Genomic DNA, 14,185 nt, shown 5'->3' on the forward strand with positions numbered 1-14,185 from the left:
GTCCAGTTCAGCAGAGTCCAGCAAGACTGACGGGATTTCTTTGGTGTCTTTACAGCAGCGCGGGATTGGCCCAGACCCCCAGGACCCAGACCGCTGGAACCCAGACCTCCAGGGCCAGCTGTTTGGGAGAAGGTCAGCTTGTTTTTTGGACTGGTTCTGGTGCCAGCCCTACTGGGTTTCTACTGTTGGTGGGTTTGCTGTTGGTCCAGGAGACCAGGTTTGAAGTCCGGCGGTGGATCTGAGGGCGTTCACAGCTCTCCATTAGTAATAGTGTAACTGTAACCACCTAAGGTGGCTTCCCGGGTCCTGGTTCTGGTCTCACCTGCAGCCTTTCTCCTCACTTCACTCTACTGTTCACATCCACCTGTTGAAGACGTACAGCTTAACAGTCTAATCCGGTTATTACTAATGTTTATAATCATATATTGAACACATTAACTTGTGTTTGTTTATTAATCTTTTATTGATCTAATGAATATTTGTATAAGTCATCTGAAATTCTTGTTTGAGTTGCGTTTGTTTTCTCTGATTGCGTCAATTAAGTTTGCTGGAAGACCAATCAAAGTCTTCACTGACTAAGCCCCGCTCCTGCCGGTGGTTTCCCTCCGGTCCTGATGCAGATTGAGACTGTGTACCTCTTTCTTCTAGCCGTACCACTTCTTAACCTACGGATCAAAGCCAGCCTTTAAAAGGTATTGCTAACATTAATTCTGCTCTGTAATTAGAATATTCAGAAAATCCTGAATAACTCAGTAGCAAAGTCACTATTTTATGATAAATGGTTCAACAATGGTCTTCGTTTAGTGAGTCAGCTATTTAACAGTAGGGGACTTCTGTACAACTACTCTGAGTTTCTCACTTAATATAATATACCTGTAACTCCTAAAGGATTTCTTTAGTTTTTGATCCCGTCTGGTTTATGTGTATTATTTAAGAATGCCTCCCCCGTCTTTGACACCTTCTGATCCAATAGAAACTTCAGGTAAACTCTAATTTGGTGATTTGGTTTGGTTTCTGCTCCTACAGACACATTTTACTGGAGCAGTTTTGTTAGTAAGATCGATTGGAAATAAGTTTGGTCGTTACCACAGAAGTTTCTCCTAACTAATACGGACAGGAAGTCTCATTTAAGCTGATCCTCAGATTCTATCCAGTCAAATTCTATCCAGTCAAACACTTCTTACAAAACTTAAAGAATGACATCGATGTCAAATGAATCTCTTCCTGAAACATGCTCTCGTTTATACTGTGAATTTACTCCTGAACTATGGAATTAACTCATTTATAGCTGCTTGTGTTTTCCCAGACTTTGTCTTATTCTATAAAAATGTTTTATTTGGTTGTTGTGATCACCGTAGCAGAGATGAGAACGCCTTCTTTCTTGTAAATCTCATTCTAATGTAGATTCACAAACAAAAAAACTGTTTTTTGTGTTTATTAAAGAAATGGAAGAGTATATCTCAACGAGTCAAAGAACAAACAGCTATCAGAACTCTTAATTGTACTTTTAAAGCGTTATGTAAACTGAACTGATTGTCATTCCCTCGCACTTTCCTCCTTTTCTTCTTTCACCGTTTGTGTTTCTTTGTTTGCCTTTGATTGTAATTTGATCAATTTCTATGTTCTCAAGAAAATAGAGAAAAGCATAACTGCATTGTTTATATGAATTTGTATGTGCCGGTTGTTAAAATATCTATGGAAAGAATATGAGTATATGGTGTAGTTATATGGGGTCAGTTCAGTCTCATTAATAATGAACGCACAGAGACGGGTTCACACATGTATTTTGTGATTTTATGTATGAAAATTCTCTCTTCTCACAAATACATTTCGTTTTAAATAAATGTAATATAAACCCATAAATATATGAATTAAAAAACATATTTGAAATGTTCATCAAAAATGTATTTGTATGTTAGATTTATATACAAACTGTTAAACTTGAATTTAAAAGACGCTTTTCATTGTGAACTTGTTTGCATTTATTCCCACGAGGGGTACCTGACCATGGCCAGAGCACAGCTTTTTCTCACCTTGGTTATTTCCCCCAGTGACAATAGTTTTATTTTTGTTGGAAAAAATCCGTACATTACCTGGAAATATAGTTAATTTGACTGAAAACAGAATACAAACATACGTACCAGTATACACAGATGGATCAAAAGACCCAAATACAGGAAGATCAGGTTTGTGTTTTTTATTCCATCATTAAGTGTCTGTTAAAGAAGAACATCACAACATTTATCAGTGTATCCAGTGGACATGATGGGGATTCGGACAGCCTTACAATGGATAGAACAGAAAACATAAGAAAGGTTATTATTTGTACTGATTCAAGCTCTGCATTGATGTCGTTGCAGACATTCAACTCTCACAGTAGACAGGATGTTGTGCATGAAATATATGAAATATGTATAGACTTTAAAGAAGGTATCTAACAGTAGCATTTATGTGGATACCAGCTCACAGAGGGATTACAGGAAAAAGCAGACAAACTGGCAAAACAGTCACTAAAGCAGGATAACATAACAAACATTTCATTTAGCAAAGCAGAAGCAAGAGATATAAATAAGAAAACATTGTAAAAGAATGGCAACAGATGTTACAGGACGACATCTGTATTCAATACAGCGAGAAGTAAACACGAAGAAAACAACCAATCCGATCCATCATTCCGACCACATATCGGCTGGTTCGCGTCAACAAGCGCATTATTCATCGTGTCCGCTATGGTCGCCGCTGCTCCTGCTGGTTGCTGGTCCTCCTGCTGGTCCTCCTGCTGGTCCTGCTGCTGGTTGCTGGTCCTCCTGCTGGTTGCTGGTCCTGCTGCTGGTTGCTGGTCCTGCTGCTGGTCCTCCTGCTGGTTGCTGGTCCTCCTGCTGGTCCTGCTGGTTGCTGGTCCTCCTGCTGGTCCTAGTGATGGGCAAAGGGAAGCTTCGAAACAGTTGGAAGCGATGTTTCAGTATGTGTTGAAGCCTCGAAACGAATATGAAACCTGACTCTACAGTGGCATCTAGTGGCCACTTCTGTGAACTACATGCTCTGGCCAAAGAAAACTCCTAATTATGTGCCACTATGAGCCGGTCTTAGGTTTCCTTAATTTAAGTAGAATACAGGTTGAATTAAAGAAACATTATTGAAAATAAATAAATGACACATTGTTATATGCAATACAATAATCAAAGATTTTTATTCAAAAATAATATTTGTTCAGCTCTTTTTGATCTGAGTCTGTTTCTTTTTTTTGGAAAACACTTCCCCTGCTTTAGAAATAATCCTTTTCACAGGATACACGTGTACTATAGGATGTGGATTAGAGGGTTGAGATATCTGAAATGGGAGATTCTCCTGGTAAGAATTCAATTCTAGATATCCAGAATGTTCATTCTAGATATCCAGAATGTTCATTCTAGATATCCAGAATGTAATTGTGGATATCTAGAATTGAAAGCCCAATACACATGAATGGCAAAAGTGACGTCATTTGTCCTAGGAAGAATGTCATGGTGGATATCTGAAATGTTCTTTATGACTAGGAAGAATTGAATTATATCTACAATACATATCCAGTCTAGCTATTAAATGATAAAACGGCCACTTATACTTTTTTAAGGATTTTTAGATAGTTTTGACTAGTACAATCACATGTAGATATCTTAAAATATCATTTTTACTAGTAAGAATGTATTGTGGATATCTTTAATTACCATCTTTAATTACCAATGCTATTATGTATATCTCAAATATAATTACAGATAGGAGTTTGGTTCGATTAAATGTTAAAACGGCTTGCCATAAAGAGCTGTTTAATTCTCTAAATGCAAAGGAAAGGAAAGGAGATCACGCCGACCCACAATTCTTTGCGAGAGCAACATTTAAAGTGCCGCACACCTCGGCCGTTCATGAAAACTAACGATATGTGCATTTACATGTTTAACAGTTACTTTCATGCAGACATATAGTAATATGAATAGTGATGATAAATTTGTGGACAGTGATAATAATTGAATGGTATTTTTGTTTTTGTTTTTTTCAATCATGTTACAATGTTTGACAAAAACGAAACTTAAACCACAAATGAAACTTAAATACAGCAAACGGCCAAACAGGAAGGAGGAGCCTGGACCTGAAATAATGTAGCTGTGAAGTTCCGGCGTCAGTAAAAGAAGTTCAGACTTTTGAAGTGCGCACCAAAGTTTCCTTCCGTCACCCGGAGCCTGGACCACTCAGCGAGACCAACGTAGCAGGTCTTCCCGTTATCCGGCTCCAGTAACCCGAACAAAGGTAATCCGTTCATAGTTCATTCATTCATTTTTGTTTTAGGTAAGAAATGAAAATGAGAGACTGAACTATAACTTCCATCACCATGCCTACCTTCTAGCCTAAAACTGTTCACCTGCAGGGAAAACTAGTACCGGACCAGGTTCTAGTCTAGAACCAATAACATGAGGACTGAGTGAGAGGCTGCGCTCACACAAACTGTGAGAGATCCCAGTGATTTACTGAACTTATAGAAGAGAAACTACAACAATATCGATCTCATCACTGTAGTATTGATCCAAAACCAATACTCCCCTTGGTATCGATATTTGGATCGGTCTGCCCGCCCCCCAGGGGGCCTGGACTAGGAAGCAGGATTTGTGCTTAGCGAGGTAACTTAAGCGACCGTTAACCGTCATATTATACTACTAATACTATTAACACGACTTCCTCATTCACACAGTCAGCGAGTTTTTGCCAGCTGTTCTTCCTGTATTTGGCGGATGAAACTGTTGCTTTTTGCCTGCATTGTATGTTTAACTTCTTCTTATTTCTGGAACAGTATTTCCAACAGGAAGTGCATATCAGCTTTGTGAGTGTAAGTAGTGGGGTGACCTCTCCACGACCACGATGAGTGAGGGCCCGTCACGATACTGCTTGCAGTTTTAATTGTTGTTGTTGTGTTCAAGTATAAGAAGTACCGGGGAAAAAACGGATGATTTCTGTTGTTCTATCGGAGCGTAGTGTTTCAGTGAACATGATGAAAAACATGTTGCTGACTGAGACTTTAACAAATGCACTGCATCGGACCCCAGGTTCACATCACATCCTGCCTGTCGCCCTCATCACTGAAGCTCCGAGCAAAACAGAGCAGGTATGGATTTAATACTAAGGTTCAGGGTTTTTTATTGGATGGTGTTTTCTTCACTTCTGTCATGTCTTAATTATTAACTATTAGAGGTGTAACGATTCATTCCATTAATCAATGAATCGATTGTCAGTCCTATAGATTCTACTAAATGGATCTCCTATAATAAATAAATAGAATGAATCGTTTTGGCTTCACCAATAAACGATATAAATGCATTTAATCGGATGAATCGTGATTCTTACTTATGATTAATGTTTAAGACACTCTCTCCCCTGCCAGCATGTAGTCTATTGAATAATGTTCAAAATAACTGAGCAATGTTTAATTACATTTTTGTATTCAGCATTAAATATTATGCAGCAACCACTTGGCAAAGGTATGCCTGTTGCACTTTAAAGCAAGAATACTTTTTTTCTAGCCTAAAAGTGGCTGTTATGAGTACAGAATTTATACTCTATACATGATGTATGTTAGCTGTATAGCTGATTGTCTTATTTTGTTACGGATGGAGTCTGGGGATCATGTGGGGTACTGTTGTTAATTCATATATATAAATAAATAAAATATATATATAAATATGTATAAAATATAAATATTTGTTCAGTTATCTCTTCGCCCAGGTTTTAATCTGTTACATCACAATATTTCTACTTTGTCTTGTCAGGTATTTCTTTGTTTTTTGTTTTAGCAAATCTTCACCCGTCACTTCCTGTCTCGCTGCACACGCCGCCGTGCTCAGATGACGCTAACCACTTCCTGTTTCCCGTGCAGGACACCGCTTCATGCCTGAGATGCAGCCAGTTAACCCTCGCCCTCGTCTGCTCGTCCGTTCTCGCGGGGAGGCGTACGTGGTGAAGATGAAGATGATGATGATATGCAGCCTCCTGCTGCTCGTCATCTTGACCCCTTGTGTCTTCGGTTAGTCCACACCTTCACTTCACAACTTTCTCCTTCACATTTCCCATCATGCATTACTTCATCTGTATAGGTTCTTACGTGAAGGACTACGAGGCCGAGGAGGACAGCAACGTCACCATGGAGTGGCAGTTCCCCTTCGTCGCCAGCAGGGCGGCGAACTCCTTCGGGGTCTACTGCGATGCGTTCTTTGGTCAGAGCCGCTTCAACGTGTTCCACCTCCACGAAGGCCTCGAGGTCCCGGAGTCCCAAGACCAGCGCTTCAAAGGCCGCGTCAGGTGTGACCGGGGCACCCTCCAAGACGGACTCGTCAGACTCCAGGTCTCCGTACTCGGGACCCGGGACTCGGGCGTCTACATGTGTCAGGTGGTCGTTCACTCGGACGTCACAGTGTCACAGTGCCGGCTCAACGTGACGGGTGAGTAGACCCTCTTCACCGGTCCAGTTTTTTTATTTATTGGTTTTGTTTGACAGGGACCATGCATAGAATAGCTGCTATACCAGGGTTAGCTAAATAGCTAAATAACTCATTTCCACCTGTAGTCCCAGTTCAGCAGAGTCCAGCAAGACTGATGGGATTTGTTTGGTGTCTTTACAGCAGCGCGACCCAGATCTCCGCGATCCGGTGCAGCAGGTTGTGGAGAGAGGATCAGCTTGCTTTGTCTTGGACTGGGTCTGGTGGCAGCTCTGCTGGGTGTCTACTGTTAGTGAGTGGCGCCCCTATGTTTGGCTGGCCATCTCCCTCTGCTGAGTGTGTTGCTGTTCCTCTTGTGCCTTCTTAACTTCTTAATATTCATGACTCTTTCCAAAAGTTTCCATCAAGTTTTAACTGTTAACACTGAACTGTTGTCCTTGCCTGAGGAAACACTGGAGAGTTTTGCCCTGGTTGATGTTAGGACACTTGGTCGAGTTTTCTCCCAAGTAAACCCAACAACCTGCCTTTTAGATCCCATTCCCACATCACTTTTAAAATCGTTTTATGGATTCTTCGAGGAAGAGTTTTTAAACATCATGAATTGCTCTCTTCAGACGGGTGTCTTCCCCACCACCTTTAAAACGGCCGTGGTGAAGCCCCTTCTGAAGAAGAGCAATTTAGACCCAAGTGTTTTTAATAACTACCGACCTGTATCCAACTTACCGTTTTTAAGTAACATTTTAGAAAAACTGGTTTTTAACCAAGTTAATGACTTTTTAAACAGAATTAACATTTTAGAGGTTTTAGGAAAAACCACAGTACCGAGTCAGCACTTTTAAAGATTTTAAACGACATCAGGTGGAATTTTGATAATAAAAAGCTCACAGTGTTGGTTCTACTGGATCTAAGCGCAGCTTTTGATACAGTAGACCATCACATTTTATTAAATAGGCTCAGACACCATACTTTTATGTAAGTATGGATACATGTTCCTCAGGAACCCATGAAATTGGATGCGGGGTTCCCCAAGGGTCAATTTTAGGTCCACTTCTTTTTAATCTGTACATGCTGCCCCTTGGGGACGTCATCAGGAGGCACGGCATCAGCTTCCATAGTTACGCTGATGATACACAACTGTACATCGCCGTGTCTCCTGATGACACAGGGCCAATTGACGCCCTTTTTAACTGTATTTTAGACATTAAGTCATGGATGGCAGAGATTTCCTACAGCTCAACCAGGACAAGACTGAGGTTTTAGTTATAGGTCCTGAAGGCCAGAGAGAGAAACTTTTACCAAAACTACAAGATCTTAAACCAGCACAGTCAGTAAAAAATCTGGGCGTGATTTTTGACTCTGAGCTGAATTTTATTCCACATATCAAAAATATGATGAAAATAGTTTTTTATCATCTTAAGAACATAGCCAGAGTCCGCCCGTTTCTCCCCCAGGCCAGTACGGAGGTGCTGATGCATGCTTTTATCTCCTGTTGTTTAGATTATTGTAATGCCCTGCTCTCTGGTCTTCCCAAAAAGAGTATTTTAAATCTCCAACTATTACAGAACTCAGCCGCACGCGTGCTGACGAGGACCAGAGGGCGGGAGCATTACACCAGTTTTAGCGTCGCTGCATTGGCTCCCCGTACGCTTCAGGATCGATTTTAAGGTTCTTCTACTAGTTTTTAAATGTGTTAACGGTCTTGCGCCCTCTTATTTAGCTGACCTGCTTTTACCATATCAACCCTCGCGGACCCTGAGGTCCTCCGGCACCGGCCTTTTATCCATACCAAAACCCAGAACTAAAACCCATGGTGAGGCGGCATTTAGCTACTATGGCCCCCACCTGTGGAACAGCCTGCCGGAGAGCCTCAGGACCGCAGAGACAGTTGATATTTTTAAAGGAAGGTTAAAGACACACCTTTTTAATCAGGCTTTTAACTAGTATTTTAAATTCTTCTTAACATTCTTATGTGATTTTATCTTATTTTATATTTTTGCTTTTATCTTGTTTTTAAATGATATTGATCTTAAATAATTTTAGTTGTTTTACTTATCATTGGTATTGTTTTATTTTATTATCTTATATATTTTTATCCTTTTAGCTGGTCACTCTATTTACTTATTTTTTCATGTTTTTTTAATCCTATTTTATGCTTTTAGTTTTTAGCTTTAACTCCAGTGTTTCCTCAGAGGGGTCTTCCACACTGGGAGCTGTGTCTGGGCTGCTGCTGGGGGCGCTGTCCCTGGGTCCCTTCGGCTCGGCTGACTGTTGTCTCTCGGGGTCGGGGGGCCTGGGCACTGGTGCCCCCTGTGGCACAGCCTGCGACTCCTCCCAGTGTGGATGGCCCCAAAGGTAGCGTTTCCTCAATCATCAGTGTCATGCCATGTCTCCCTATTGTCAGTAGTGAGAGTGTGCAGGTGTGTGTGTTTGTGTGTGTGTGTGTGTGTGTGTGTGTGTGCGTGTGCAGTATGTAGGGTGGGAGGGAGGGGCTTTATTTGTAATTGTTTTTGCTTTTTGATGTGTGTAAAGCACTTTGTGTTACATGTTTATGTATGTAAAGTGCTCTATAAATAAAGTAAAGATGAAGTTGAAGTTAATGATTGGTGACCTCTGCTCCTCACAGACATCCCTCTCTTGTGGGGTGCCACAGGGCTCTATTCTTGGCCCTATTCTGTTTTACCGCTTTATCAATTATAAAAAAACACAATCTGTCTTTTAATTTTTATGCTGATGATTTACAGTTATATTTGCCCATGAGACCCAATGAAAACACTGCACTTACTCAGTTACTGGACTGTATCTCTGATGTAAAACAGTGGCTGGTGACTGAACTTTTTGCACCTGAACAAAACCGAATGTATTTTGTTTGGCATGCCATCTTTGTCAAATGTTTTTATTACATTTACAATTACATTTACATTTTAACATTTACATGATCGGACAAAAGACAATTACAAACTCTGGGACTCCGGTGCCCTTTTTTTAAACCACATGTAAAGAATCTTGGGCTTACATTTGACAGTGGGCTCAGATTCCATAAACAGATTAGGTCTGTTGTTAGCACAAGCTTTTTACAGCTGCGTCTCCTGGCCAAAGTGAAGCCCTTTTTAAGTCGGCAGGACCTCGAGAAGACGATCCACGCTTTTATTAGTTCAAGACTGGACTATTGTAACGCACTTTGTCTTTAATCTCCCGTCTCTCACGTGGGAAATACCACGTGATAATTCTAACCAACTAGGGCAACGTTGAGGGGAGTGTCTTATGTCCGCACTTATTTGAGACCATCTGCAGAGAAAAGCATGCGGAGGGAGGTACCCTGGAGATACCGCGAGTTTTTAAAGTCATGTGACATGTCGCAAAGGGAAGTTATAAAGTTATAAAACAGTTTAGCTGCGTTTCAATAACGGTTTGAGTCGCCCTCGCTCACTTGCCCTCAGCCCTTGCTATGACGTCACACGGAGGCCCCTTGGAGGGCGGAGGGAAGGAGGGCGGAGGGGGAGTGAAAGGGGTAAATGGAACACACCTGCCCTCGTTCACTAACAGCCCAGACAATCATGGATCAACCACACGTTGTTGGAGTAGCGCTATACTGCCTATTCCAAATTACACAAAATATGCAGAGACTCATTTCATTGAGACGAAGACGTATTCTACGCTTGATGGCAATACGGCTGCTTATATACTTACACTTGTAAACGTTGGGCTCTGCCATAACTCTGCAACAGACAGTCTAATTGCACAATTTAAGAAAATGAATTAAATTTAATTCATTTTCTATTTTCTTCTTTCTTCTTCTTCCTTGGTGGTGAATAGACAGCAGACAATGGTGTTTGAGGTTCATTATCGCCAACGCATGGACATATTTTTCGTGCACCACTGCAATGCATTGTGGGTGATATACAGCTCTGGCTCCTTAAGATGGCGGCGGGGATTCCCCCGAGGGCAAACCGTTATTAACCGTCAAACCGTTATTGAAACGCAGCTCTAGGCTGCGTTTCAATAACGGTTTGAGTCGCCCTCGCTCACTTGCCCTAAGCACTTGCCCTCGGGGGAATCCCCGCCGCCATCTTAAGGGCTGTTCCAATTCCCTGAACAGCTGAAGTGAACTCCGTGAGATCGACCCTTGAGGGCTGAGTGATCGAGTGAACAACGATGGCCACTTAAGAGCTGTATATCACCCACAATGCATTGCAGTGGTGCACGAAAAATATGTCCATGCGGTGGCGATAATGAACCTCAAACACCATTGTCTGCTGTCTATTCACCACCAAGGAAGAAGAAGAAAGAAGAAAGTCTATTGTGCAGTAAGACTGTCTGTTGCAGAGTTATGGCAGAGCCCACCGTTTACAAGTGTAAGTATATAAGCAGCCGTATTGCCATCAAGCGTAGAATACGTCTTTGTCTCAATGAAATGAGTCTCCGCATATTCTGTGTAATTTGGAATAGGCAGTATAGCGCTACTCCAACGTGTGGTTGATCCATGATTGTCTGGGCTGTTAGTGAACGAGGGCAGGTGTGTTCCATTTACCTCTTTCACTCCCCCTCCGCCCTCTTTCCCTCCGCCCTCCAAGTGGCCTCCGTGTGACGTCATAGCAAGGGCTGAGGGCAAGTGAGCGAGGGCGACTCAAACCGTTATTGAAACGCAGCTCAAGACCATCCCGAACAAGCCTAGTGTCTTCACTGACTAAGCCCCGCCCCTTCCGGTGGTTTCCCTCCGGTCCTGACACGGATTGGGACTCGTTCAGTATCAAAGTAATGTTCATTTGGCGACTAAAAACATAAAATACTCTGTAATCTGTGTGTTTTACCAGCGATTAGTCAGTTCCGTCTACGTCACGCCGTTCCCATGAGCCTCAGCAGTACGTTGTGGTCATTTTATTTAGAATAATCATGTAAAGATCCCAGATTTGTTCAGTTTAATGTAACTCGGGACTCAAATTCTATGTTTGAATGGATTGTCCCATTTCCCAGGTGTATGTGAAGGCACCATGAGCCCCCCACACTGAGCTGTCCGTGGTGCTGAAGCCCCTGAACGTCTCTCGTTCATTAACTCGCCACACAATCAGACGACGTTACATCTCGGGCCGTCGCGCCTGATCACGTGACTGAGGAGGGGACCGCCGGAGCGTCTCGTGCGACGCGGTGACGTCACATAAACGTGACGGTCGCTCGGTTTACGCGGAGACGGAAGCGCCGCTCCGCGTCATTGGACAATATCCAGGAACTGACGTCACACAAATCAAATTCCTTCTGATTATCCACATTGACTTTTTTTTATGTATTTGATTTTTATTTATTTGATCTCTATATTTACCTAATTTATTTATTTATTTTTAGTTTATTATTTCATTCATGTATTGAGTTATTTATGATTTAATATTCAAATGTTTTATCATTAATTGTGTTTATATTTTTATTTATTCAGTTATCTGTGTGTGTTTATTCATGTTATATTCAAATTAATCTGTATTGTAATTTATCTGTTCATTTATTTATTTATCTATTCCATTTAGATTATATATATATATATATATATATATATATATATATATATATATATATATATATATATATAGTATTTTATCATTTTCATTTGTTTAATTGTTTTATTTAAAATTATTTATTAAAAGGGATTTTAATATTATTATTATTATTATTATTATTATTATTATTATTATTATTATTTTCCTTTGTTTCTCTGTCCTGCTGCTTGGTATCATTATTGTTTGTCATATCTGTTGCCATGGAGATAAAGAGTCAATAGCGGAGTGTTTAAACAAGAAAATGTCCTCAGAAAATCAAAATAATTATGAGACGGAAACACATGTATAAACATGTAGAATGTGAGGTGTCTCCGTCCGTCCGCCAGGTGGCGCTGACCCCCCAGACTCCGGTTTGCTGCCGGTGTGATCCATCCCGTCAGTAGACGATCTCTGCCTCGTCGGTCTGACTGGAAACGGGTCCAGCTGGTTCGGTCCGCCGGTCCTCGGCATCCACCAACGGTCTCACCGAAAACAACGGCCCGTTAACCGGAGGACTCTTCACCGCCGCTTCCCCAGGCTCCACACGCACGCGCACCACGCACGCGCACACATCATTTTTTTTTACATCGTATTGTTTTCCTCCTGAACCGAAGTGATGTCTGTCGCGGGCTTGAAGAAGCAGTTCCACAAAGCCACGCAGGTACCGAGTCCGTCTGAGATCTTCATTTACATTCAAGTATATATGTACAAGTATACATGTACAAGTATACATGTACAAGTATACAATGTGTTTTTATATTTATTTTATCTTTAAATGTGTATTTTCTAAATGTGTCACAGAAACGAGGACGCTGTTTACTCTCGCGGTCTTTGGCCTTTAAAAGGAGGGTTACCCCCCCTCACGTGCACACGCGCGCACACGCGGGCTGAGATGTGATATTACATAACTGTGTGTGTGTGTGTGTGTGTGCGTGTGTGCGTGCGCGTGTGTTGGCGCGCGCGTGGAGCTGATTGGCTGTTGCGGCGCGCAACAGGGAATTCCCTTCGTCTCTTCATCATCCCTCCTTCCTCTTCATCATCCCTCCTTCCTCCTCTTCATCACCCCTCCATCTTCCTCTTCATCACTCCTCTATGTTTACATCTTCCTCTTCATCATCCCTCCATCCTCCTCTTCATCATCCCTCCTTCCTCCTCTTCATCATCCCTCCATCTTCCTCTTCATCACCCCTCTATGTTTACATCTTCCTCTTCATCATCCCTCCATCCTCCTCTTCATCACCCCTCCATCTTCCTCTTCATCATCCCTCCATCTTCCTCTTCATCATCCCTCCATCTTCCTCTTCATCACCCCTCCATCTTCCTCTTCATCATCCCTCCTTCCTCCTCTTCATCACCCCTCCTTTATGTCTACATCTTCCTCTTCATCATCCCTCCATCTTCCTCTTCATCACCCCTCCATCTTCCTCTTCATCATCCCTCCTTCCGCCTCTTCATCACCCCTCCTTTATGTTTACATCTTCCTCTTCATCATCCCTCCTTCCTCCTCTTCATCACCCCTCCTTTATGTTTACATCTTCCTCTTCATCATCCCTCCATCTTCCTCTTCATCACCCCTCTATGTTTACATCTTCCTCTTCATCACCCCTCTATGTTTACATCTTCCTCTTCATCATCCCTCCATCTTCCTCTTCATCACCCCTCCTTCCTCTTCATCATCCCTCCTTCCTCTTCATCATCCATCCATCTTCCCTCTTCATCATCCCTCCATCTTCCTCTTCATCATCCCTCCATCTTCCTCTTCATCACCCCTCCATCTTCCTCTTCATCACCCCTCCTTCCTCTTCATCATCCCTCCTTCTTCCTCTTCATCATCCATCCATCTTCCTCTTCATCACCCCTCCTTCCTCTTCATCATCCCTCCTTCTTCCTCTTCATCATCCATCCATCTTCCTCTTCATCATCCCTCAATCTTCCTCTTCATCATCCCTCCATCTTCCTCTTCATCATAATATATATGTATGTGTGTGTGTGTGTGTGTGTGTGTGTGTGTGTGTGTGTGTGTGTGTGTGTGTGTGTGTGTGATGTCACCGGTGTGATGGCGGGCGGCGAGGACCCAAATAGCTCTGTGAATCAGCAGGCGGGTGTTTTTGGTAAAGAGATGCGTAGGTGGCGGCGCCAGACGCCGGCCAGCGGTAACCATGGGAACCAGGAGAGAGAACCGATTGGTCGAACCGTGATCCA

General features: G+C 42.2%; 2 protein-coding genes across 12 annotated transcripts in view; both read left to right on the forward strand.

The window, feature by feature from the left end:
* Positions 1–8,567, forward strand: part of LOC311008662 (programmed cell death 1 ligand 1-like) — a 106,783-nt gene extending 98,216 nt beyond the window's left edge. The window contains exons 2-6 of one of the 10 annotated variants that reach the window (XM_084002466.1): positions 4,175–4,284; positions 5,076–5,134; positions 5,903–6,049; positions 6,120–6,464; positions 6,645–8,567. In XM_084002466.1, coding sequence (XP_083858592.1) covers positions 5,914–6,049; positions 6,120–6,464; positions 6,645–6,754 — 591 coding nt within the window. In that variant the 5' untranslated portion in view covers positions 4,175–4,284; positions 5,076–5,134; positions 5,903–5,913 and the 3' untranslated portion in view covers positions 6,755–8,567. Of the gene's footprint in view, positions 1–55; positions 1,655–4,116; positions 4,285–4,381; positions 4,653–5,075; positions 5,135–5,902; positions 6,050–6,119; positions 6,465–6,644 lie in introns of those variants that run through there. The other 9 variants (XM_084002468.1, XM_084002464.1, XM_084002465.1 and 6 more) reach the window with 9 other exon arrangements.
* LOC311008641 (endophilin-A1-like) overlaps positions 1–14,185 on the forward strand; it is a 106,901-nt gene that overhangs the window by 86,048 nt on the left and 6,668 nt on the right. The window contains exon 1 of one of the 2 annotated variants that reach the window (XM_084002418.1): positions 12,409–12,644. The exons of the other annotated variant lie outside the window; for it this stretch is intronic. Within the exon in view, the coding sequence (XP_083858544.1) occupies positions 12,600–12,644 (45 nt within the window). The 5' untranslated portion in view covers positions 12,409–12,599. Of the gene's footprint in view, positions 1–12,408; positions 12,645–14,185 lie in introns of those variants that run through there. 2 annotated transcript variants of the gene reach the window in all.

This window comes from Eutrigla gurnardus (genome assembly GCF_963514095.1).
Source record: "Eutrigla gurnardus genome assembly, chromosome: 23".
Classification (NCBI taxonomy): domain Eukaryota; kingdom Metazoa; phylum Chordata; class Actinopteri; order Perciformes; family Triglidae; genus Eutrigla; species Eutrigla gurnardus.